The following is a 23720-nucleotide window of genomic DNA, read 5'->3' as shown; positions in this document are numbered from 1 at the left end:
CATCATGCAAGTGTTGGCTTTGCCTATTGTTCCAGGACACATTTCTGTCACCGTGGATTCCTCCTACATGAGCGAAAAATTGGAATGACAGTATCGGAAGGTCTGGGGACATCTGTCTGTCACAAAGGAAGCATGGTAGCTGCCAACCCATTGTTTAGAGAATCCAGGGAATGGCTCCAGGTCAAGAGTGGATGAGGTCAGTGTCGCTTTCCATCTGGGATGGGCTGGATGGGCCATGGGGAGCTGCCTTCCCAGATGGGCTACTCATGGGGTGTGTTAATTTCCTAGGGAGGCTGTAACAAATTACCTCAAACTGGGCGGCTTAAAACAACAGAAATTTATTTTTCATAGTTCTGGAGACAACAAATCTGAAACCAAGGTGTTGGCAGGCATACCTCCCTCTGAAGGCTCTAGGGGAACCTTCCAGCTTCTTCAGCTTCCTGTGGTTTCCAAGGGTTCCTTGGCTTGTGGCTACATCACTCCAACCTGCCTGTGTCTTCATATGGCCTTCCCCACCCCCATGTTTCTCTTCTTCTCTTTTTACAAGAACACTTGTTATGGGATTTAGAGTCCCATTAATCCAGGATGATCTTGTCTTGAGGTCCTTAACTCACTTACATCTGTAAATACCCTTTTTCCACATAAGCTCACCTTCACAGGCACAGGGGGTAAGGACTTGGACTTCCTCTTTTGCGGGCCTCAGTTCAACCCATTAGAGTTGGGGCTGGCTCCCGTTTCTGAAGGCGATACTGATAAAACAATTGTGGACGGATTCCCAGTCGATTCCAAGCATACTCCTTATTTCCTACTTAAAAGAGGAAATGTTCAATTTAATTTTGTGCATGTAGACATTCGTTTTCATTTCAGAGAAGGTGACTATCATGAAATCTTGTGATTTTTGACAACTTCCCCAGAAAGATTTTGGACTCTGGATCACCAGAGGAATTTTCTCAGGAGCCAACTTCACATCTTTAAATTCCTTTTCTTCTACATATTAGAAAATCCCTTCCAGCATCTAACACATCACCTTATACTTAAAAAAATACACTGACTTTTAAATTCACTCAGTTCTATTTTTATTAGAAATAGTTGACTAGCTCCAAACATGTTCTCATGGAAGGTAAATGAGACATTTCTATCATTTTGAAAAGACACAATAAATGTATTTTATCAAAATGTTTTCATATAGAAAATAAGATCAGGAGGTCATCTGAAAGAGGACAGATGGATAGGAACGAAAGATCCTTGTGAAGTTATTAGCCATTTAAATCCAATTAATTTAGACCTTCTTCCTGGGAGCATCACACTTATGAGGAAGATGTCAACCAATTCCTAATCAAAGCTGGATAATTAAATATCCAAAGAATTAGTTCATGTTTACTTTTATTTTTCCTAGGGGACAAAATCCTCATCTCTAGAAACACGTACATTCTTTTATTATGATGAGCCCATTGGTCGCAGCATGATTTGTAATTCAAAAATTTAGAAACATCCTAAATATCCATCTGCAGGAAAAGAGTTAAGTAAATAATGGTCTGGTCATGGTCTAGTGCTCCACACCAGCTACAGAGATATACTGGAGCTCCACACTCAGTGAGGAAGAATGTCCCAGTGGAGGGCGGGGGGTGGGGGTGGGGGGAGAGCAAGTTACAGAGAAGGATTCGGAGCAGTTAAAAGTTGAAAACATGTACAACAAAGCTACATGTTGGTTATGGGTGCCTACATATACAATAAGAAGAGTGGTAGAGAAATATACATGTTTTCCAATGAAATGTATGCAATTCAGGAGAATGGTCCCTCTGGGAAGGATAAGAGGAAGGAACTGATGTCAGGAGAGTACCCAAGGGACAGTATGTGCTGGGGGTAGGGGGGTTTCTTTCTCAAAAAAAAAGTATGTAGAAAACATGAGAATACATTTGGGTTTGCTAGAATGGAATTTGGGCATGTGGGGCTTTCTTTCCCCCGTATGTTTAAAATATTTCATAATTAAAAAAATAAGTTCCCCATTTTCCACTGGCTGAAGAAACTATATCTTCAAAATGCACTACTGTTGAGCTGATAGGGAAACAAGTGATTAAAAAAAACTTTTTTTTTCCAATATTTACTTTTGAGAGACAGAACTCAAGCAGGGAAGGGGCAGAGAGAGGGACACACAGAACCCGAAGCAGTTCCAGGCTTGGAGCTATTCGCACAGAGCCCGACATGGGGCTTGAACTCACGGACCGTGAGATCATGACCTGAGCCGAAGTCAGATGCTCAACCAACCGAACCATCTAGGTGCCCAGGAAACAAGTGATTTTACAAGAAGACTTGTGGGGGCTCCTGGCTGGCTTAGTAGGTAGACTGTGCGACTTTTGATCTCCAGGTCACGAGTTCAAGCTCCACGTTGGGCGGAGAAATTACTTAAAAAAACCAGAAATGACACGTGGACCAAATAAAGGAGGTCCAGAGGATGAATAGAGATGCCTGCACCCTGGTTATGCTTCAGGCACATTGTAAATCTGTAATTTTAGGTAACCGTTTGAACCCCAATGTCTTCATCCCTAAAGTGGGGTTAATCTCTCTTGCCTACTTCACAGGGATGTAGTGAGAGTAATTGGGGCTATCATAATTGAAGCAAGAAGTGGTCGTTGGAATAATTGCTGCTAATGACTGAGCAGTTACTGTGTTTTCAAACAGGCAGTAAACATTCATTATTTATTTTAAGGCTGATAACAACTCTATGATGTAGGTATTATTTTCTATGCGTGTGTGTGTGTGTGTGTGTGTGTGTGTGTGTGTAAAAATAGTAAGGCTCAGAGACAGATGGTTTATTCATGCTCTTCCCTCCAGAACCAACCCCTGCCAACAAGGAATGAGCAATGACGAGGGGTGGGGGTGAAGTTACCTACAGTGGTCGGTGACCCATGTGGCCTGGCACAGGGAGTTCTGACCAACAAAGACGATGGGTAATAGCCAAGCAAAGCAGATTCCCTCGGGCATCAGAAGTCTTAGAAATGCAGTGAATCGGTCCAGTGGTGGCAGAAACCAAAGTTGAGGGAGGCTGTTGCTCTGGCAGGGTGCACGTGCCTCGGGGGCACCACTGGCCCATTTGTGATTTAAGCTAGGAGATCTTGGAAGTTCTAGATCCGCAGAGGCCAGGAAACAGCATGGCGTTGGCCGGTGATGGTAGGAAGGACGGGAGGGAATTCTAGATGTTCAACACAGAATTCCTGCTCTTTCTCAAACCCGAAATACCCACAGCCTTCCCCAGTGACCTGATAGTAACTCCACTTTCTAGTTGCTCAGGGCAAAGTCCTTAGAGTCATTTTGATTCTGTTTTTTTTTGTTTTTTGTTTTCCATATCCCACGCCCAACCCATCAGATAATTCTGTTGACTTTATTCAAAATACAGTCAGAACAAGACCACCTTATGCCACCTCCACTACAGCCATCTGGTCTGAGCCATCAGCATCTTGAGCCTGGATCTGATAACACTGGCCTTTTCTTTTTTTTTAAAGATTGTATTATTAACTAATCTCCATACCCAACATGAGGCTTGAACCCACAACCCTGAGATCAAGTGTCACATGTTCTACCAGCTGAGCCAGTCAGGTACCTCTATCAGACTGGCTTTTTAATTGACCAGTTCCCAACCAAGAGTGAGAGTGATTTGTTTAAAGTTTTATTTATTTATTTTAAGGGGGTGGGGAGGAACAGGGAGAGAGAGAGAAAGAGAGAGAGAGAGAGAGAGAGAGAGAGAGAGAGAGAATCCCAAGCAGGCTCCATGCTGACAGCTTGGAGCCCAATGTAGGGCTCGAACTCGTGAACTGCGAGATCATGACCTGAGCTGAAATCAAGGGTCAGACGTTTAACCAACTGAGCCACCCAGGTGCCCCGAAAGTGATTTATTTAAAAATGTCAGATGTTTTTTTTGAAACAGCACAGCTCTGCTCAAAGCCTTCCAATGGCTCCCCATTAAGAGCACCCCCAACCTCTCTGGCTTCATCACCTACTTTTCTCCCCAGAATCCATACTGTTCCAGCCTCCTGAGCTTCCCTGCCTTCCCCAAACACCAGATGGGCAGACGTGCTCCTATCTCAGGCCTCTGATGTTCCCCTGCTGGGAAGGCTTTTCATCCCGATGTCTCTCTGGCTCACTCCTTAGCCTCTTCAAGAACCTTTCCAAACCTTGGCGAGGCCTTCCCCAACCCCAATTCCACGCTTCAGTCCTCCACCTTACACTGCTTCTCCCTTCCCCTGTTTCTCTCCACTGTCTCTACTGCCCGCGAAGCTTCTACATACTCTATGACTTATTTGGGGTGCAGTCTGTCTCCCATGCTAGACTGTAAGCTCACGTGGGCAGGGATTTTTGTCAGTTTCGGTCACTGTGTATCCCCAGGACCTAGAAGAGGACCTGAGAACAAATGTTTGTTGAATGAATGAATGAATGAATGGATTATTCATCCCACAAGAGAATCTCTCTCTTTCCAGAACCCCCAAAGACCTCGTTGACACCAAACACTCCCTTTCCAAGTGGCCCTGTGCCATCCACAGCTCCAGCCTCATCTACGGGGTGGACGTCAGAAGCAAAAGGAAGCTTCCACGGGTCCCTTTAGTTGGAACATTCTTATCCCTCCTGAGGTCACACACGGGACGCTCTAAGTAGTGTTAGTTGTCCAAGCACATATTTCAGATGATGTCTTCAGTGGCTTCCAGAGGGCAGCCGTCATTTCAGAAGCAGCTCCCTGTGACTGGCATGTGACTTTTTCCCCCGAAAGATTTGCATCAGTGGGAAGGTAGAGGCAGTAAGAGAGAAGGGAGCAGGAAAGGAAAAAATGGGAGAAATGAGGTCTCAGGACTGCATATGATTCTGGCGGGGAGCCCTTGGACGCAGAGGTAGAACACACAGTGCTTTGCTTCAGTGTCTGATAAAATGACCGCCGGAGAGAGCAGAAATGACGAGGAATCGTTTGGGGGAATCCAGGCTGGCCCTTAGCCTGTACGAGGCAGATACGTGTACCTTGGATGCTCCGGACTAAAAACAAAACAAAACAAAACAACCCACATTCTTCACAGCAGTGGGTCAATCTTCATGCTTTGACTCCAAGATTTTAAATTTATTCTGCAGTATTTCCCATGAATGGTGGTTACATAATTTATATTTACTGAATTTAAGAACCCAGGCTCTATGACACATCCTAACACAATGTTAAGCCTCAGGTAGAGCACAGAGAAGTGTAGTCTTTTAGGCAAGGCAAGCTCTCCAACACACAAGTGCACGACTGAGTATTCCAAGCATGTGTCCACACCCAGCCGGCTCTCGGGGACCGGCCTCTCCCACTTTCACTGGACTTTTGATTAGTCGAGAAAGGTTTCATGTCAGAATACACATTATTGCCCATCGAAGCATTTGTCCCAAGCCGCCCCATGCCCTGGATACTAAGAAAGATGGATACAGCAAGGGGTTCAGTTACTTGTTCTTTCCCGGTTCATGAAAGGTGGGGCAGGAGGCAGAACTATGTGTTGGTTTTCAACTGGCTCTTTCAGGTTGACAAAAAAAAAAAAAGAAAGAAAAAAAAAAAAAAGGTGTGCATGTCCGTGTGGCAGGGGTTAATACAAGGCTCTGATCTGGTGTAGTTAACTTAAGCACGCCGGCTCCCAGGTGCCTCTGACGGGAGAATGGATGCTGTCATTTCCATGAACTTCCAGCACCCCTTGGTGGCTCCATTAGGGCGCAGTCCTCTTGTGCGGGGAGCGTGTGAGGCGACGTAACTGCACACGTGGTGTGGCTGAGATCTCTGTTCTCGGTCTTGAGGCCACGTGGACGTGGCTCGTTTCCTGTTAGAAAAGGGATGCTTTTTTTTCTTCACCGTCTCAAGGACTTTCTTACAAAGAAACTGTAGCCCAAAGAGGTTAAATGACTCACCTGAGGCATTCCTGTTGTAAACTAGAGAACGGGACTCAAATTCTGGTCCTTTCCACTATGCTTCATCGGTTAGGAAACAGGCACCCAGAATTCCTGATGTCTGCCCCATCCAACGATCCCGATTTAACCAAAACAGAGCGCTGCAAGGAAGGCATGGTACTCAGGGCTCTCGTGCTCCAACTTCCAACCTTTAGGAGCAGGGATAGGTTGGGCAGGGAGAAGGCCCCAGGTGTGGCCCTGGAGGCCACACTGAGCAGTGTAGGTGGGCATGGGAAACAGATCAACCGCCAGAGAGGGACAGAGCGACAGAGGCGGGGCGCCTGGCCACTGCGGTCTCCAGAGCGGGTGGAACATTTGCAGCGGAGGACCACAAAGCAGGAAGATGTCCCAAGGACAGGAATTCCGGAGTGACAGTCTGCCCCGGGGCCCACAGGCGGTGGGAACACCCTCACAGGGCTCCCTGCCTCTTCCTGTGTAGCCAAGCCCCACACACCTGAGGCCGGGTTCCCAGGGAGGACTGGCAGGTACAGAGGGTAACTGTTCCCTCACCTGGCTCCCATCCAGTGCCGTCCAGTGTGGAGAAATCAGGAGCTAGGCAAGACCTTGTTAACTCTTTGGTGACCAGAAGGCAAAAGAAGTCCCAAGGTGCCACTTGTCTCATCCCATTCCTCACCTTGACCTTAACCTCTCTACTTTGACAGAGCCCTACGTGAAAGGTGTGTTTGTGTTTGTTTCCAGTGGATGCATTTCCCGTGACCACTTAAAATTCACTCCCAATCAAGAAAAGAGGCATATGTTTCCATAACTTATAATCTTATCTGGAGGTGTTCTGAAGTGTGACCCAGACATGATCTTTCCAATCAAAGGCCCGACTCATCATTACACGCAATCATCTGTTTTATTTTAAAACATGTCTATACTGCGTTGAGCACCAACACAGATGTGACCAAGAAACCCACAGTCCTGTCCCAGCAGGCGGCGGGTCCAGTGTGTGACTTGGGGCGGACGGTTATGGTTCACAGTGACAGAAAAAAAGAAAAGGGCAGGAAAGACAAAACGGACTTTGTCCTCAATTCCTGTTCAGGAATCTGAGCGAAAGAAAGAGAGGGATCCTTAAGCTCACAAAGCTCTTCAAAAGCCCCTTCTCTGAATTAGCGGATGTTCAAATATAGACCCTGGGTTGGTGGGCCAGCCGGACTTGGTAACAGAAGAGCAAAAGCTGTTTAATATAAGATCCCCACGTTACTGCAAGAAAGAGGGAAATGGGCTGTGCTTTTTTAGTTTACTTTTTCGTACAAGTGGAGAGGACATCAGCGTTACACAACCACAATCGTGACAGACCATCTGGTCAGTATAAAAACTCTGCGTTTGGGAAAAAGATGTCACCTGACCTACGGGAAGAAATGGACTGAGCTGGATGGTGCCTACACCAGATGGCAGCTTGGGTTCCTTTACTTTAATGATCTTTTCAACGATGACGCCACGGAAGGGTGTGGTATGTGTCGTGAAGACTGGGAATCTCACTTATTTTTACATCAAGCCCTTAAATCCACCTGCTTCCTTAAAATTACTATCGTACGGGATTCTTCTCGTGTCCACATCGGTCCTCTGAGGCAGGAAGTAAAGGTTAGAAAATTGGCAGGTTCTGTTTCTCAGGCCAGAGGAACGCACAGGGTTTCCTTCTGTTTCTTGGTTTCTGGAACACTTGAGCCTCAGGCACCATCGGGCCTCCAGCAGCCTCCTTGGCATCCAGGGCTCAGACTTCCCTATTCTCAATCCGGAGGACTTATGTCATGGAAAGAAAAAAGACTGCCCCAAGAGTCCTTGGCTCCTGGGCCCTCATCTGAGGGAAGAGGAAGCAGCAGGTAGGAGCAAACCTTTGAGTCACCAAGTCATCACTGGAGAAGGCAATAAGCAAGCCTAGAGCCTGCCTGATGACCTTATTGTGAGAAACACAGTCCCTTCTCCAAACCATAGACTTCCTGTTTATAATCTAAAATGGGTGTCTTTGAAATGACTTACCCCGGGCCAGTGAAAGGCAATCGCTCATTACATGTTATACTAGGTTAGATTTCTACTTGATGATTCACATGAAATTTGAAAACGGGCCAGACTACCTTGGAATGTGTGTGTTTCAACTGATCAGAAATTGCAAAAGGCTTTTGCCATTTACGAATATAGCACTTGAACCCAAGGGCTCCATTGGTATGAATATTTCCAGACTTGTTTGCCTTTTAACAATAACAGAGCATGGTTGGAATGAAGACCTGATTACAGTTTCTAACATCGATTAAATTATGTCATCTTAGTTACAAATCAATTTACGCCGTTTTGCTCCATTTTCTATGCACTCTGTCTTTTAAATCATCCGGTATGAAATTTATATTTAAAAAATTTTTCAAAAGGCAAATGCCTAGAGGAGCAAGTCGTTTGCATTGTCTTTCCTTGAGTTACTTTGGGTAAGCGGAGGGATCACCATGGATTTGGAGTGGGGTCGCCAAGCATTTCCATGGGTCATCTTCTTCCACGTGCCCCAGGATGGGGAAGTCGGAAACTCTCTTCTAAACATGTTGGCAGAAGGGCACAATTTCTCAGCTCTTTAGGGCCTGTGAAAACAAAGAGAAAGGTGGCTGTCACTTCGCTTACTGGCACCGTGAATAGTAATCCCATGAGTCATGGTCCTATTGTCCTCTTGTCTAAGACTCGCAGTTCTGGAACCCGGACCTCTTCTCCTCTCTCTGCTCATTCCTCCTGCATGCTTGGTCCTCACATGGCCAGGGGCAGACTTCCAGGCATTTCCAAGCACATAAATCTGTGATGCTATTGTGGGCTGTGTCCCTCAGCCCCCAGTTGTAGAACATTTTCCCTCTCTGCCACCCTCTACCCCACTGTATAACATCTCCCTAACAGAAATAAGAAAAAGACTTCCTCTGGTTATGAGTTTGAATCTTCTGAGTTCTTATGGAATTTTCAGAGACAGAAAGCACTCCTTCCCCTCCTCAGTGGTCAATTCTAGGAGTTCACTACCATGTGTGTGGGTGTGTGCAGGGCAGAAGTGGAGGGAGGAGACCTCACTACCAGAAGAATTCTCATCAGAACGGTGACCTAGCTCTGCAATGAATGCTCTTCTGGAAACCACCCAACTCCCTCTGATGCCTGGGAGTGGGGAGATTAGGTATCAAGGTGAAACTTGGTTTGGGTTTTCTTTCAAGTTCAGTTAGTTGAAAAATTAGGACAAGAAGCCAAATTTGGTTAGAGCTCAATAGGAGTCAAATAAAAGCCATCTCTGGCTCTAACTCTCTCTCTCTCTCTCTCTCTTTCGAAACTTAGAAGGGCCAGTTACCTGTTTCTCCCGGGGAAACTTCAGATGTAGCCCTCACAGAGGTAAGGGGCTTCTGAAAAGGACTCTTTGCTTTTAAAGTAAACTCTATGCCCAACGCGGGGCTCAAACTCAAGATTATGAGATCAGCGGTTGCTTGTTCCTCTGACTGAAGCAGCCAGGCACCACTGAACGTGATTTCTAGAGGTTTCTATTGGCTCGAGGTTGGGGTTCTAGATATGACCACTCTCATTTATCTACCACATGGGTGTAATTTCTTTACTTACGAGTACCTTCCTGACATTTTTCGAGCAACCAAAATGATGATCCCACCAATGAATCCAATGGCTAGTAAGACTCCAACTATGATTCCAACCAGGGTCACTGTCGCCAGGCCATCTGATTGAGGAGGGAAAAAAAAAAAGCATGAACCCCAGATAAATGATACACCTGTGTCATTTATAAACAATACCGCTGTCCCACTAAAGACAGCAAATAATGTTCTAATTTGCTTTTCCTTATCCAGTAGGAGTTGACTTAGAAGAGAGGAAACCTTGGGCTACTCTAATCCCATCTTATGAGTGGCAAGATTCCTGGGTCTCAGGATCTATCAAGCATATCACTCATACTGGGTGGCTTCACTGTTTATTATTAGGTAGTGTTTTTCTGCTGCTTTTAAATTAGCCCCTACTTTTATTCTTAGTAACAATAAATTATATGACACCATTCTCCATAGCTGTCATTAAGTGAGTAGACTCATTTGTGGTTTATTTTCAGATTCAGGTAATTTTCTTTTCTCTCTTAAAAGAGGTTTGAAACCTGTTCTCAGAAGGTTCTGTATTGCACTCTTGTTGACTACAATCCAGGAAAGAATGTCATTCATCAAAAGATTAGCTTCAAAGAAACTTTTTTAAGCTCCCACAAAAATATTTTGATAACAAAATCTAGCTTACCTTTCTCAACTGTTGTCTCTGTGTCTTCACCTATTTTCTCTGGAAAGAAAGAGATGTAATGATACAGAATTATTAGGATTTAATAACTATAATTTAACAACTGGCAAAAGATTAATTTACTCTAAGTGGAAGGCAGCAAGGCACAAGCAAAGAGGATAATTTCTTAAATAAATTGGATCAGAGGATTTTTAAGCAAGCTCTGACATGATCCTATCTTCAAAAGTATTATTATTGAATTTATGAATGCTTCTTCACACCTATGGGCCCATAGCACTTTGGTGTATCTTTTTTCTCACCCACTTTTGAGAGCAGAGTCAAGGAAATTGACCCACAGAAATCTTACATAAATGGTCACAAAGTTTCAGAGGTTTGAATGACACAAGAAGCCAAGGCTGTCGATTCTATGGTCCAATGTCAAGACCGTAGAAAACTCATTCACAGTGATGAGTTTGATTTTGAAAGATTTTGTTTTAGAACAATATACTCTAGTTCTGGAAGATGGGCCCAGACAGTGATTTGTCTTACGTATCAGTTCCCTGCTTTTTCTTTAGTAGCAAAACCCACATCTTACAGGGCAGCAATATGCCCAGCTGAGTTTAATGAGGGAATATACCTTAGGGCACCTGGGTGGCTCAGTCAGTTAAGCACCTGACTTTTAGCTTAGGTCATGATCTTGTAGTTCATGAGTTCAAATCCCACGTTGGGCTCTGTACTGACAGCTCAGAGCCTGGAGCCTGCTTCAGAATCTGTGTCTCCCCTTTTTTTCTGCCCCTCCCCTGCTCACGCTCTGTGTCTCTCAAAAATAAGCATTAAATTTTCTTTTTTTTTAATGAGGGAATATACCCTTTGTGTTTAGCCTCTGTTATTTTAGGATTTCTCTCTGTAGCCAAACCTAGTCCCATAGTTACAATGTGAATATTCTCATTAAGCTATCACATGGGTTTGAGTTATTAACTTAGAGTAAGTAAGTAATAAAGCTGCGGGTTTCTTTCAGATAATTTTACACAATGTCTATTTAAAAATATACGCTTTGGGTTTTATTTTTCCCATCACCCTGCTTGCACACTAAGTCCTTAACTCCTCTGGGTGGTGGTGATTTACCTAGTTTGCAGATGGAGAAAAAGTCAAGAGGCTTTGATTCAATGAAACAATAGAGACGTGGATCAATTAGGTGCCTCCCTAGGACTGTAGTTCACAACCTGCAAATACCGCAGATATCCAAGAGCTTTTCTAATCAAAGGGGAAAGCACCATCTGCAAGATGCTTAACTTTTCCTAATGCTTGAATTTGAAAGAAGTCTTCGTACCAAGGCTCTCTTCCAAAAAAAAAAAAAAAAAAAAAAAAAAATGCACCTTTTCAAGATGGTCCCAGGATAAGAGTGTCTGAATCCAGCTCTGCCGGCTGGCATGAGCTGAACTCATAGCTGTGGAGCATTTATATGGAGCTCAAGCTGATGGTGCTATCCCACCTAAGAAGGGGGTGAGGCTGTTGGGTCTGAGGCCAGCCCAGAACAAAGGTGTCATGGAATCACTCCTGAAAGGTCATCTTTGGTTGCCAACTACCAGTAGAAAAAAAGTCAACCATTCGCTTGTCATGAACTAAACTGGTAGCTGCTGATTCCAGACTTACAACACATCCTCATCCATTGTGACACCGTTGGCCAGAAAACATATTACCAAAAATTCATGTGGAAGATTCGTTACCAAATTAAAGCTTATTAGTTCTATATTCCCTAGCTCCCACCCGGTGACGGTGGCTGCAGTCATGAGAATGTGTCATACATACATGTGAACGTCATCATACTTGGGTGTTTCGTGGGAAAGACATCTGCTGCCCTAATAAAATCAGCTCTTAAAAACCAAGTGCTTATAATTATATTTTAACTCACATGTGAAAATTTCTGGGATGCTGGTGTGTTATGGGGAAATGTGCGGTAAGTCACAGTTTTTGTGACAGGGTAGGGCAAGAGACAGGACAGGAGACTAATCATGAGTATTTTCCAGAGAACTGAGAATTTTGTTTTAAAGGAATGGGAGAGGTATCCTGGTATTATAGGAAGAAGGCTCCGTTTTCTGCAGGTAATTAGCCGTCAACTCATTTACACGCCAATGATTCTCCAAAATTTTGAAATGTTTTCCAGTGACCATATTGATGATTCTTTCCTCCCATAGCCCTACTTGGTTCTATCTAGTGCTTAAATGGTAAGCGTTTTTTGGGGTGCCCTGGGTGGCTCAGTCGGTTGAGTGTCCTACTTCAGCTCAGGTCATGACTTCACAGCTGTGAGTTCAAGCCCCATGTCGGGCTCTGTGCTGACAGCTCGGAGCCTGGAGCCTGCTTCAGATTCTGTGTCTCCCTCTCTTTCTGCTCCTCCCCCACTCATACTCTGTCTCTCTCTCTCTCTCTCAAAAATAAATAAACATTAAAAAGAATAAGTAAATGGTAACCATTTCTTTAGCATCTCAGAGAGACTTTGTGGCTTTATTCCCAAAGTACTTCATACAGCTTTTTTCTTTCCTATCATGGTAAAATACACATAACATAAAACTATCCTCACCATCTTTAAATAGCCAGTTCAGTGGCATTAAACACATTCGCTCTAGTGCCACCACCACTGCCGTCCATCTCCAGGACTCTTCCTATCTCACAAAACTGACACCCCATAGCCATTAAACCAACTCCTCACTCTCTCCTTCCCCCAAGCCCCTGGCAACCACCCTCCTACTTTCTGTCTCTATGAATTTGACTCTAGGCAGTCTAGTACCTCATATAAGTGGAATCATACAGTGTTTGTCTTTAGGTGACTGGTATGTTCCAGTTAGCATAATGTCCTCAAGCATCATCCATATTGTAGCATGTGTCAGAATTTTCTTCCTTTTAAAGGCTGAATATTAGTTCATTAAATGTATATACCACATTTTGTGTATTCATTCATGTTGATGGACATCTGAGCTGCTCTCGTGTTCTAGCCATTGTGAATGATCCTGCTATGGACATTTTGTGCACAAATATAAAGCAATTAAAAAAATCCTCAGAAGCATTATAGTTTTTAAAAACAGAATGGTGATAGGGGCGCCTGGGTGGCGCAGTCGGTTAAGCGTCCGACTTCAGCCAGGTCACGATCTCGCGGTCCGTGAGTTCGAGCCCCGCATCAGGCTCTGGGCTGATGGCTCGGAGCCTGGAGCCTGTTTCCGATTCTGTGTCTCCCTCTCTCTCTGCCCCTCCCCCGTTCATGCTCTGTCTCTCTCTGTCCCCCCCCCCACCAAAAAAAAAACCAAAAAACAAAACAGAATGGTGATAGGGTCTAGAAATGTATACTGAACAATAAAGAGTAATTTTCTAGGTGTTCAGATGGGCAACTGATTGGAGGAACCATTAATTTAGGTAAGGTCTTAATGTTGACTTTCATTTAAAGATGGAAACACTCATCTAGATAAAATAATTAGCAAACATTCAGTGCAATTATTGGAGGATCACTTTTTTCCCTCTCCCACCCCCATCTACTCTAAAAGAAATAAAGAAATTTAAAAAATCTCAAATAGGAGCCCCTGTGTGGCTCAGTCTGTTGAGCGTCCAACTTTGGCTCAGGTCATGACCTCACAGTTCGTGATTCAAGTCCCTCGTTGGGCTCTGTGCTGACAGCTCAGAGCCTGGAGGCTGCTTCGGATTCTGTGTCTTCCTCTCTCTCTGACCCACCCCCACTCATACTCTGTCTTTCTCTCTCTCTCAAAGATAAATAAACATTAAAAAAAATCCCAAACAACTGAATTTCTCCTAAAAAAGCTCTAGAAATAGGCTTTTTCTTTCCATTGCTAAGTTATAATGGCAATTATTTTTCCTCCTTCTCAGGAAGGATGGAAGGAAGGATGGAAGAATGGTCTATACCCATAATAATGGCAAAGACCCAAGACAGTGCTCCATTCACATTGCTGCAGGTGTCACCTATGAATCACAAGGACAGCCCCCAATCCTGGTAAGACTGGTTACATAGGTTGCTTGGGTTTTCTGCTCCTGGGAGTCAATGTGAAGTTCTTAGTGTAACATTGTATCAAGTTACAGTCAGCAACATGACACTGGTAGCTAACTTGCCCCTTAGGGACATTTTCACTAGTTGTCATTCAAAGTGGAGAGCTGTGTTCAGCAACCCAATAAATCAGATTCAGTTTAGCAACCCTATAAGTAGAATTCTGAAGCTAGCACATAAGTCTTGGTTCAGAATTCACTGTTATGTTCCAATATATGCGCCACTAATCATTAGATTTGTTCATGGATATTTGGAATGCACTGATCATGCAAAAGAAGATCAATACCTATTGGGGCGACTGATTTTCTTACCTATGGAGTGACTGGTCACCACATTCAAGGTTGTGGTGCTCTGGCTTTCTTCATTGGCATGGCCTGTACTTTCTTGAGTCGGCCCATCCTCTATGTGAAAGTCTGTTATACTCTCTGTATTTGTTGGCACCTATTGGAGAAGTAAATGAGACAAAAGAGAAATAAAATCTAATGTTTTAAAATATATATTCAGCCTCATAACAGAAAGGGATTTAAAGTGGCATAAATATATAAAATATATGATGACTTAAATTTAAACAGGAAACAAGAAAACAAACAGAAATGACAGAGTGGGGATAGGAATAAAACCAAACGTACTCCACAAATAAATATCAAATGTTGACTCCATAGGGTCTTAATTCTTTAGAAAATACCAGGTCACTAGGCTTTAATTCTTTATCTCCCTGAACTTAAATGGCATTTTTCCTTTATTTGGCACATAATATGTTGTATCCTCTTTCAATGCCCTCCCTCCTCCAATTAGAGTAATAACCGAATTTTATTGAGAGCTTACTATGTGCTAAGCCTTTTAAATACCTTCTCATTTATTCCACAAACAACCCTCTAAAGTTAATCCTAATATTAGTCCTATAGTCTGGATGAGGCCAAGAGAGATTAGACAACATGCCCAAACTCAGACAGCTAACAAGCAACAGAAGGTGACTTAGAAGTGATTCTGTTGACTTCAAAGTTCATGCCAATGTGGCATTGGAAAAATAAGCTCATCAGCACAGGCAACAAAAGCAAAATTAGATAAGTGGGACCCCATCAAACTTAAAAACTTCATGCATCCTAAGACACAATCAACAGAGTAAAAAAGCAATCTGTGGAATGGGAGAAAATATTTACCAATAATATATCTGATAAGGGTATAAAGAACTCCTACCACTTAGCAACAAAGAATCAAATAACTTGACTCAAAAATGGGCAGAAGGGCTCGCACAGACCTTTCCCCAGAAATGATAGACAATGGTCAACAAGCATATGAAAGATGCTCAGTGTCTTAACATAAACATCAGAAAAAGGCAAATTAAAACCACCATGAGATGATCACCTCACTCCTGTCAAAAGAATGGTAAATAACGTACTGGCAAGAAGGTGGAGAGACTGAAATCATTGTATCCTGTTGGCGGGGATGTAACATGGTGTAACCGCTATGGAAAACAAGATAGAGGTTCCTCCAAAAAAATTAAAAATAGAACTACCTTATGACCCATCAATCCCACTTCTGGGTGTATACCCGACTGAAAGCAAGATCTGGAAGAGGTGTTTCCACATCCATTTTTCATAGCAGCACTGTTCACAAGATCCAAGAGTTGGAAGCAACTCAAACATCCACTGACCAATGAACAGATGCACAAAATGTGGCACACACATACAATGGAATAATAATCAGCCTTGAAAACGGAGGACATTCTCACATGCACTACAACATGGACAAATCCTAAGGACACTATGCAAAGTGAACTAAGCCAGTCATAAAGTATCCTTGCATGTGGTTGCATGGCTGTGGGGCAACTTCCTCTCTTCCTGGGACACTCACCAGACCTGTCGGACCAGTAGACTCCTCAGGGTCTGCACTGGCACCTGTGGTCACCACATTGTCTTCTGCACGTAGGGTCACCATGCCATCTTCCACACCTGGTGTCATAATGTCATCTTCTGGCCGGACCGTGCTAGCTAAAAAAGAAAGACTGGGTCAGGGCTTAAGGTAGAAATTGTGTGGGCAGACCTAACTGGCCAGCTACAATCAGATTATTTTCTTTACCATTTCTTTTGGGGATTGTTTTTGGGGGGAGGGTCGTCTTTCCAGCTTACCACAAACCACTCTCCTTGCTGTACCTCTGTCACATACAAGGACCTGGTTGTCTCCATAGCAAGGTAAAGGGAGATAAAACTACAAAATGGTGAGGCCGCCAGCCCTTCCCCACTGCGGTAACAGGAGGGATATAGACCTTGCCTTTTCAGTAATGAACCAGGTTCTTCCTGGTGTCGTTTCATACAATGAACTAATGTATTCGGGTTGCTAGAATATCATTTAGACCTGGAAAAATTTTTAATTAGAGTCACGTGGAAAGACTTCTAAAAATACCAATTTGGTATCTTAAACATTCTGAATCATAATGTCCAGAAGGAGATCTCCATCCTTAAATATCAAGCTTGCTTTCCATTTAATTTTGAGACTGCTGTCTCCTTGAATGAGGAGAACCATTGCCTCTGACCACAGACCTCATAGGTGAGGTCAACTTCTTAGTTTATAGTTGAGGTTACTATCTATGGGAGATAGTAATGTATGTAACGTGCTGAGGTAGCCAATAAGATTCTTAGTGCACAGAGAGCTAAACTAATAAGGGACCTCGGTGCCCCAGGCTGGGGTTTTTCTGCTTTAACATTGAATGACCCTGTTGTACAAACCAGAAAGGTTTTCAGAGGAGCAGGGGATGGGTGGGGTGGGATAGCAGGTTGAATTCCACACAAAGGTGGGGTGGGGGAGTGGAACAGATAACAACAGTGGCCTTTTCTTGAACCTCTGTCTCAATGATCCCAAACTAAATCACGACCAAGCAAGGGCATCATCTCAACTCATCAAATAACCCTTTTCATGAGTTAAAAATCTGACTCATTGGCCACGGGCTCCCTCCCCATACTCAGAGTGGCTCTGGAAATTCCACGACTAAATACAGTTGCAAACTAAGCAAACACACGTCCTAGGAGCAAGAGGGGCTGGGGTGCTTGGAGGCTTCTTTGTGTAATTAAAGAGTTGATGTTTGTATCCAGGCAGTACTCAAGTTAGCAACCCAGACCTTGCCTTAAGATACCTTATTTCTCCCTATGCTTAGAGAGCCCAGCCAAGGGCACAGCTAATAAATATTTGATCATAACTTCTTTGCTGATGCATAGAGGTAGAAAGTCTCAAGAGTAAATTCGCTTGCTCTGTGAGCCTTCTCTTTGCATCTGGAGTCCTAATCCAGGGCTGCCTATCTATGGCTTTGGTTGAGCCCCCTAAGCATATACATTTATTTTTTCATCTGGGGGGGAAATGGCTTTCACCAGTTAGCAATAACTGAATACCTTCGTGCAAGCAGCCTCCCCTCCTGGCTGCTTGCTGGGGTGGGGGTGGGGCCAGCGATGGGCTCCCACCAGGATTTATGACTCTGGTGGTAGACCAATGTTGAATGTAAGAGGGAGATATCCCTTTGCCAGGCAAGTTGTCCTTATTAAACACACACACACACACACACACACACACACACACACACACACCTATACCCCTTTTCTTCCCCTCCAGGTTTGAACAGTTAACAAATCATGAATTTTACAAATGTTTTCTGGAGGCTGCTTAGCAAAACCATTTACTATATGGTACCTTCCAACTTTACAAAACACCCTTGCTTTAAAAAAAAAAAAATCAACTACTGAATGAAATTGGTTTGAATTCTTTCATAGAAAGTTCAGCTCATTGAAAGCGTAACTTGATAAAAAATTCCTTCTTGTTCTTTTCTATTCTTGGCCCACAGAGCCAAGCACTAAAATCGCCCTGAATAGACAAAGGGCGTTTTATGAATGACACTCATGATTAAGATGCATGGCTTTTGTCTCACTGCCCTGGCATTCTTTTTGCTCCATGGGAAAGTTGATCTTTAACAAGGGATCTTCAATTGTCCCTCGTATTATTTTGGCGGAAGGCTTTCCTGGGTGAAGAGTTCCTACCAGCCCAGCTGCCGCGTTTCCAGCCAGCGATTGATGCCCCTTTCCCTTCAACGGTGAAATTCAAATCATGTCTTGATGCCCTTCATCTCGGATTCTTTTTCCTCCTAAGACACGTGTGTGCGCAGGCAATACCCACAGCTGTTTATATAAGCGCAGTGAGGAACGTACAATCACAGGGTCAGTTCTGCTGCCGTGTACCCTCATGATCTCACAATTCCAGCCTCACCCAGATTCACCCAGCCTGGGGGTCAGAATCAATGGAAGTTTCCAAAGATGGTGGCAACCCGTCCATTTGCTTTGGAATTTGTGCGTAGGTGTTATTCTTTCAAGAGCTCAGCCAAACTTTATATTACCTATGAGAAGATGTGATAAATCCATTTTACCTTGAGGTTCTTAAGCTTGAGAACAAGTAAGAACTGAGGAGATGTTTATTGGCTTGAAAGTGCTAATTATGATCACTTTTATCTTTGCATGGAAGCCCGACCTCTCCAAAGGAATTCTTCTAGTTTATATACAGTTAGGAGAGGGCCTTTCATTTAAAATATCTTAGGGGCGCCTGGGTGGCTCAGTCGGTTAAGCGTCCAGCTTTGGCTCAGGTCATGATCTCACGGTCCATGAGTTCGAGCCCCGCGTCGGGCTCTGTGCTGACCGCTCAGAGCCTGGAGCCTGTTTCCGATTCTGTGTCTCCCTCTCTCTGACCCTCCTGCATTCGTGCTCTGTCTCTCTCTGTCTCAAAAGTAAATAAACATTAAAAAAATTAAAAAAAAAAATAAAATAGAATATCTTAGAATTTAGGTGCAAGGTAAATCATGCTGCTACTGTAATAGTAATAGTCCCAAGTTCTTGGTCAAAATGTTTTAAATAAGTGTTTTCAATCTTCTGGTTTTATGGACATTCCTGATAAGTGGGGAGTTCTTCCATTTATCTGTTGGCCGTTAAAAATATCTTCTCTTGTGGCCATTTTTCTCTTGTGGCGCTCATCTTTTTTACAGTTTTGTAAGTGTTGTTTATACCTTAGGAATACATCCTTTGGGGGCACCTGGTTGGCTCGGTTGGTAGATCTGGATCTCAGGGTCATGAGTTCGAGCCCCCTGTTGGAAGGAATATACTCTTCTTTTTTTTTAAGGTACTATCTTTTTAACAAAAATGTTTGTTTATTTATTTTGAGAGAGAGAGTGCGTGCACGTGTGTGCGAGTGGAGGAGGGGCAGAGAGAGAAGGAGAGGGAACCCCAAGCCAGCTCCACACGGTCAGCCCAGAGCCCTTATGGTTTTGTTCTTACACTTCATATTTCTATTTGCCTTGTGCTTCTTTTGAAGGATGATGTAAAATGGGGATATAATTTGAGTTCCCCTGAAAGATGAGCCGGTTGTCCCAATAAACTCTCCTTCTCCCCCTGCTTCAAAACTAGCTCTCACTGACGCAAAGGTCTTCTTTCAAGTACCATGTCATGGTCATGGGAGGAAGCTTTCAGTATAAGGACCAGCTGCAGTGGCTTGGGCACTGCCATCTGCCCCTTCTTCCATGCCACCCTCTGTCTTCAGATTCTTTCCAGAACCGATATTCCGAAATCCGTGTTCCCCTTACCATAGGCTCCCCCTTCCTCCTCATATCAGCTAACCGCTGCCGGATGAATTCAACGCCACGGGTGTAGGGGTGTAGAGAGTGAGGAGGAAGGGTAGACTACTTCAACAGAAGTTCATCGAGGTCTTTCCAAGTTGCATGTTCTACTTAACGTGGGAGGCCCAGCTTTATAACATCACCCTCCCCCCGCCCCCCACCACATTTGTGCAGCCACGTAGGGTTTGTTTATTATCTTTCGGCTGACTTTATTCCAAAATGGCCTTGTGGGTGAGTTGCACTGGCATCATTGTCCCCTTTATCAGATGAAGAAAGTGAGGCCGACAAAGATCTCCCCTTGACCAAATTCTACTTAGGTGTCCCTACCCATCCTTGCAAGAGTCTTGTTTCTTTCTTTCTTTTTTTTTTTTTTTTTTAACATTTATTTATTTTTGAGACAGAGAGAGACAGAGCATGAATGGGGGAGGGTCAGAGAGAGAGAGAGGGAGACACAGAATCCAAAGCAGGCTCCAGGCTCCGAGCTGTCAGCACAGAACCCGACACAGAGCTCGAACTCACGGACCGCAAGATCATGACCTGAGCCACCCAGGCACCCTGCAAGAGTCTTGTTTCAACAAGAGTCTGAAATCAGCTCCCAACTGACCAAGTTCCCCATCCCCCACCTTTGATGTCTAAGTGGTAGGCCTGCCTTGAGCAAGAATCCTGTCAGGCCAGTTTAGCAAGAACCCCCTACCCTTGATGTGTCTTCTCCATAATTGGCCATTCACTGCCCCCCCCCCCCCCACACATACTCTGCTCCTTGCTTATAAACCCCCAGCTACCTTTGCTGCATTTCGAGCTGAGCTCTATTTCTCACCCCCCTTGGGATAAGTCTTGAATAAAGTCCTCCACCTGTTTCAACAAGTGTCAGAATAATTGTCTAACACTGGAAATTAAATGATTTGCCTGGTTCACCTGGTTGGTGAGCAGACACAAAGCCATGTGTTGTGACAGCTCATCCGTGTAGTAACCAACACAACAAAAGACATCTTTGTGCCACCGTGGCCGCGGTGGCCCAGAAAGCCCGCAGCCCCCCACCCTGGGTCCTGACGTCCTTCCTCTTCAGCCCCCATCCTCTCATAAATTATAATCCTGGTTGTCAGAAGCAACTGTTTCCTGTGGCATCACACATCCTCTTATGAAATCCCATCTGGTTAGAATCTTCCAGTTTGACTTGTGTAGGAACCAGAATCTCAGCTTCCTCAAATGAGTCCCTTCGAGGACTAAGCTTTCAGAAGTGGTATAGAAGGAAGGTGTGACCTGCTTTATAAGAGTGTGACTCTTTCAGCAGCTCTCCCTTGCTCTGCAAATGAAGGCGGCAGCAATGATCAAGACTGGAATCTTCCCAAGGCTCACCTGTATATCCCCAAATAGTCCATGTGTATCTACTACGTGTTGGGTCCCATTCTGGGCACTGAAGACAGAGGAGTGAACAAGGTGAGTTCTCTCGTGGATTTGGGTACCATCAGCGGTGGTGGGGGGATACTTCCAACAAGCAAACAAGGAAAACCTCAAGATAGCTTTCTTCCACCCCCTTAGATCTGTCCTCAAAGGGCACTTTCTCGGGGAGTCCTTTTCCCATGACCGAAGTGAAATTCCCTCCCTCCACCCACCCTCACACATATACCACAGTACTCAACCTCTCATGCTGTATATCCACTAACTGGCTGTCCCACTAGAATATAAACTCAATAACGGCCGTTTACTTCAATGTCCCCCCTTGCCTAAAATATCTGGTACACAGGAGACACCCAGTAGGTATTTGTTGAATGAACATGTGAACTGTGGACAGGAAGAGCCGGTCTAATTAACCTGGAAGCTGAGAGTGAGCCCGCGGCACCACTCACTGAAGAGACAGAGAGTGGTCAGTGGGGCTGGATGAGAAAGAAGCAAGACTGAGGAGGTGTGGAGGGCCAGTCAGGTGGGATTTTCCTTTCAATCGGAGGGTGAGGGGAAGCCAGAAGATGACGTTACTGGAGTCGGAATGCCATGTGAACGCTGGGGGTGGGGGCGGGGGTCTGTCAAGGATGGTGCTGGGATCTGACTGAGGCAGGGAGACCACTCGGGCTACCCGGCTGTCCTGGCAGGAGCGGCTCACTGCTTGCACCAGGGCAAGGGGAGAAAAACAGACAGGTAATGGCCGGGACGTGTCTGAAGTCATCACCCACCAACGATCAGAAATAAACACAAAACATCGGAGCCAAGAATTCGTTTTAGCATCTGTGACAGCTGCGTTGAGAAACAGCATTCGGAGTGTGAATGGATGTACTGACTGTATGATGCTGAGTCTTTTACTGGACTTCCCTTGTTTCGTTAGGAGAGCCACGGAAGTCCCCTCCCTAAGTTTAAGAGCCTCTGTCTGGTTGCCATGTCCGCAGGCGGGAGAAGCTCCCGCTGCCCTCTTTCTGCTGACCTGAAGCCTCAGAAGCAGACAGCTGGAGAAGCGGCCTCCAAAGCATTTTATCTTGAAACAGGAAAGTTGATTTTTAGCAATAAAGAAGTCACACGCTGAGCTAGCCCCGGGGTTTTTCAAAGAAAACCTGTGGTGTTCGCCAACAGATCAAGGCAGTCTTTCGTGGTCCCTGGTGTGTTCCATGTTGAGCTGTTCCAGCGTCTAAATGCACAAGTAAAGCCTTTGAAGATGGAGAAATACGTGGCCAGGGAATGGTTTCCGTGGCCACTGAGAAATAGAATGCCCCCCCTTTTTTTTCTTACATCCTAGGAAATTCTGGTTTTCCCCAGTAGGGTAATTACCAAGCGATTAATTCTAGCATTCCCCACTCCCTACTTACATTTAGGATGAAGTAATGCTTTTAGAGAGAGGTCAAAACACCTATTTGGAAAACAAAGGCAAAAAAAAATTAAAAAAAAAAAAAAAATGTCTGCTTCTGTTCCTTTGCCCAGACATAGGCCTCTGCGTATCACTTTTCTATCATGTCTCAATGCTGTGCTCCAAAGCCTGAAAATAAACACACCCAGAGCTGTGGAAAGGTGCCAACCTCCAACATTTTCTAGCACCCTGCAGACCACCCACAGTGATCCCCAGATACTCAGATCTTCATATGGTTCTTCATCTCCATTCAAACGGCCCCAATTTAGCTGTTTGATGTTATTCCCTTAGTTTCTGCAACCAGAAGAAAGGTGTTGGGACTTAGCTTTTTTTTCTTCACCACATCTTTTGAGTTACTCCTCCTGTCCTACGGGCCAGCCCATCCTCTGACCCTTGTGAAGGAGCCTTTCCTTGGAATATTGAAAACCACTTGCTGACGCGGAGCTGTGCGCCTGTGCTCAGCTCCTGGCAGACACTGGGTTGTGGTCAGTATAATCACTGATGTGGCAATGGGTTCCCCCTCTAAGCCACCCTCTCCTTGGACCCTGGTAAAGTGCTTACTGGATCAAAAGTGTGGCCATGGAAAATCTAGGCAGCTCCTTGAAGGCTTGGCCCTGCCACTCGGTATCCCATGATGATTTTCCTCCAGGTGGCACAGTGCTACTTAAAGTCCACACTGCCCCATGGTCCCAGTGCTTGGCACCATGGTAAGCCTTTTGTAGATGTTTGTTGACCAACGGTTGGAAAGAGAACACTGACACCCAAGTAGGACGTTCCTTTTGAATTATCCCTTCCATGACAAAACCCTGCTACTGTCCACTGTGCTTCCCTCAAGAGTTGTTGACTACCTTCCCCCTTCCCCCGAACGTGGCTGAAAATAGGACAATGCCCCTCCGAGGATGAGCTCTGTGGCTTTGCTGTTCAATCTGTGGTGAGCAGCAGCCTGCTGCTCGGTGTCTCATCCTGGCAGTCCCTGCAGGCCCAGACCAATGGCGAGGAGTGACCATCCACTGTTAGCACTGGGGACCTGTGCCTCCCCTGTGAAATTC

General features: G+C 44.7%; 1 protein-coding gene and 1 long non-coding RNA gene across 3 annotated transcripts in view; one reads left to right on the top strand and one right to left on the bottom strand.

The window, feature by feature from the left end:
* Positions 1 to 21961, top strand: LOC122479952. The gene is made up of 4 exons (XR_006296488.1): positions 1 to 202; positions 14050 to 14149; positions 21130 to 21278; positions 21929 to 21961. It is a non-coding gene; the product is annotated as an uncharacterized LOC122479952 (long non-coding RNA).
* PDPN (podoplanin) overlaps positions 6787 to 23720 on the bottom strand; it is a 29110-nt gene continuing 12176 nt past the window's right edge. The window contains exons 2-6 of one of the 2 annotated variants that reach the window (XM_043573796.1): positions 16055 to 16191; positions 14512 to 14641; positions 10180 to 10218; positions 9514 to 9625; positions 6787 to 8513 (exon numbers count right to left, since the gene is read on the bottom strand). In XM_043573796.1, coding sequence (XP_043429731.1) covers positions 8507 to 8513; positions 9514 to 9625; positions 10180 to 10218; positions 14512 to 14641; positions 16055 to 16191 — 425 coding nt within the window. In that variant the 3' untranslated portion in view covers positions 6787 to 8506. The remainder of the gene's footprint in view (positions 8514 to 9513; positions 9626 to 10179; positions 10219 to 14511; positions 14642 to 16054; positions 16192 to 23720) is intronic. The other variant, XM_043573797.1, reaches the window with a different exon arrangement.

This window comes from Prionailurus bengalensis, chromosome C1 (assembly GCF_016509475.1).
Source record: "Prionailurus bengalensis isolate Pbe53 chromosome C1, Fcat_Pben_1.1_paternal_pri, whole genome shotgun sequence".
In the NCBI taxonomy this organism is placed as follows: domain Eukaryota; kingdom Metazoa; phylum Chordata; class Mammalia; order Carnivora; family Felidae; genus Prionailurus; species Prionailurus bengalensis.
Note: the sequence above shows the minus strand (reverse complement) of the source record. Positions and strands in the feature narration are given on the sequence as shown.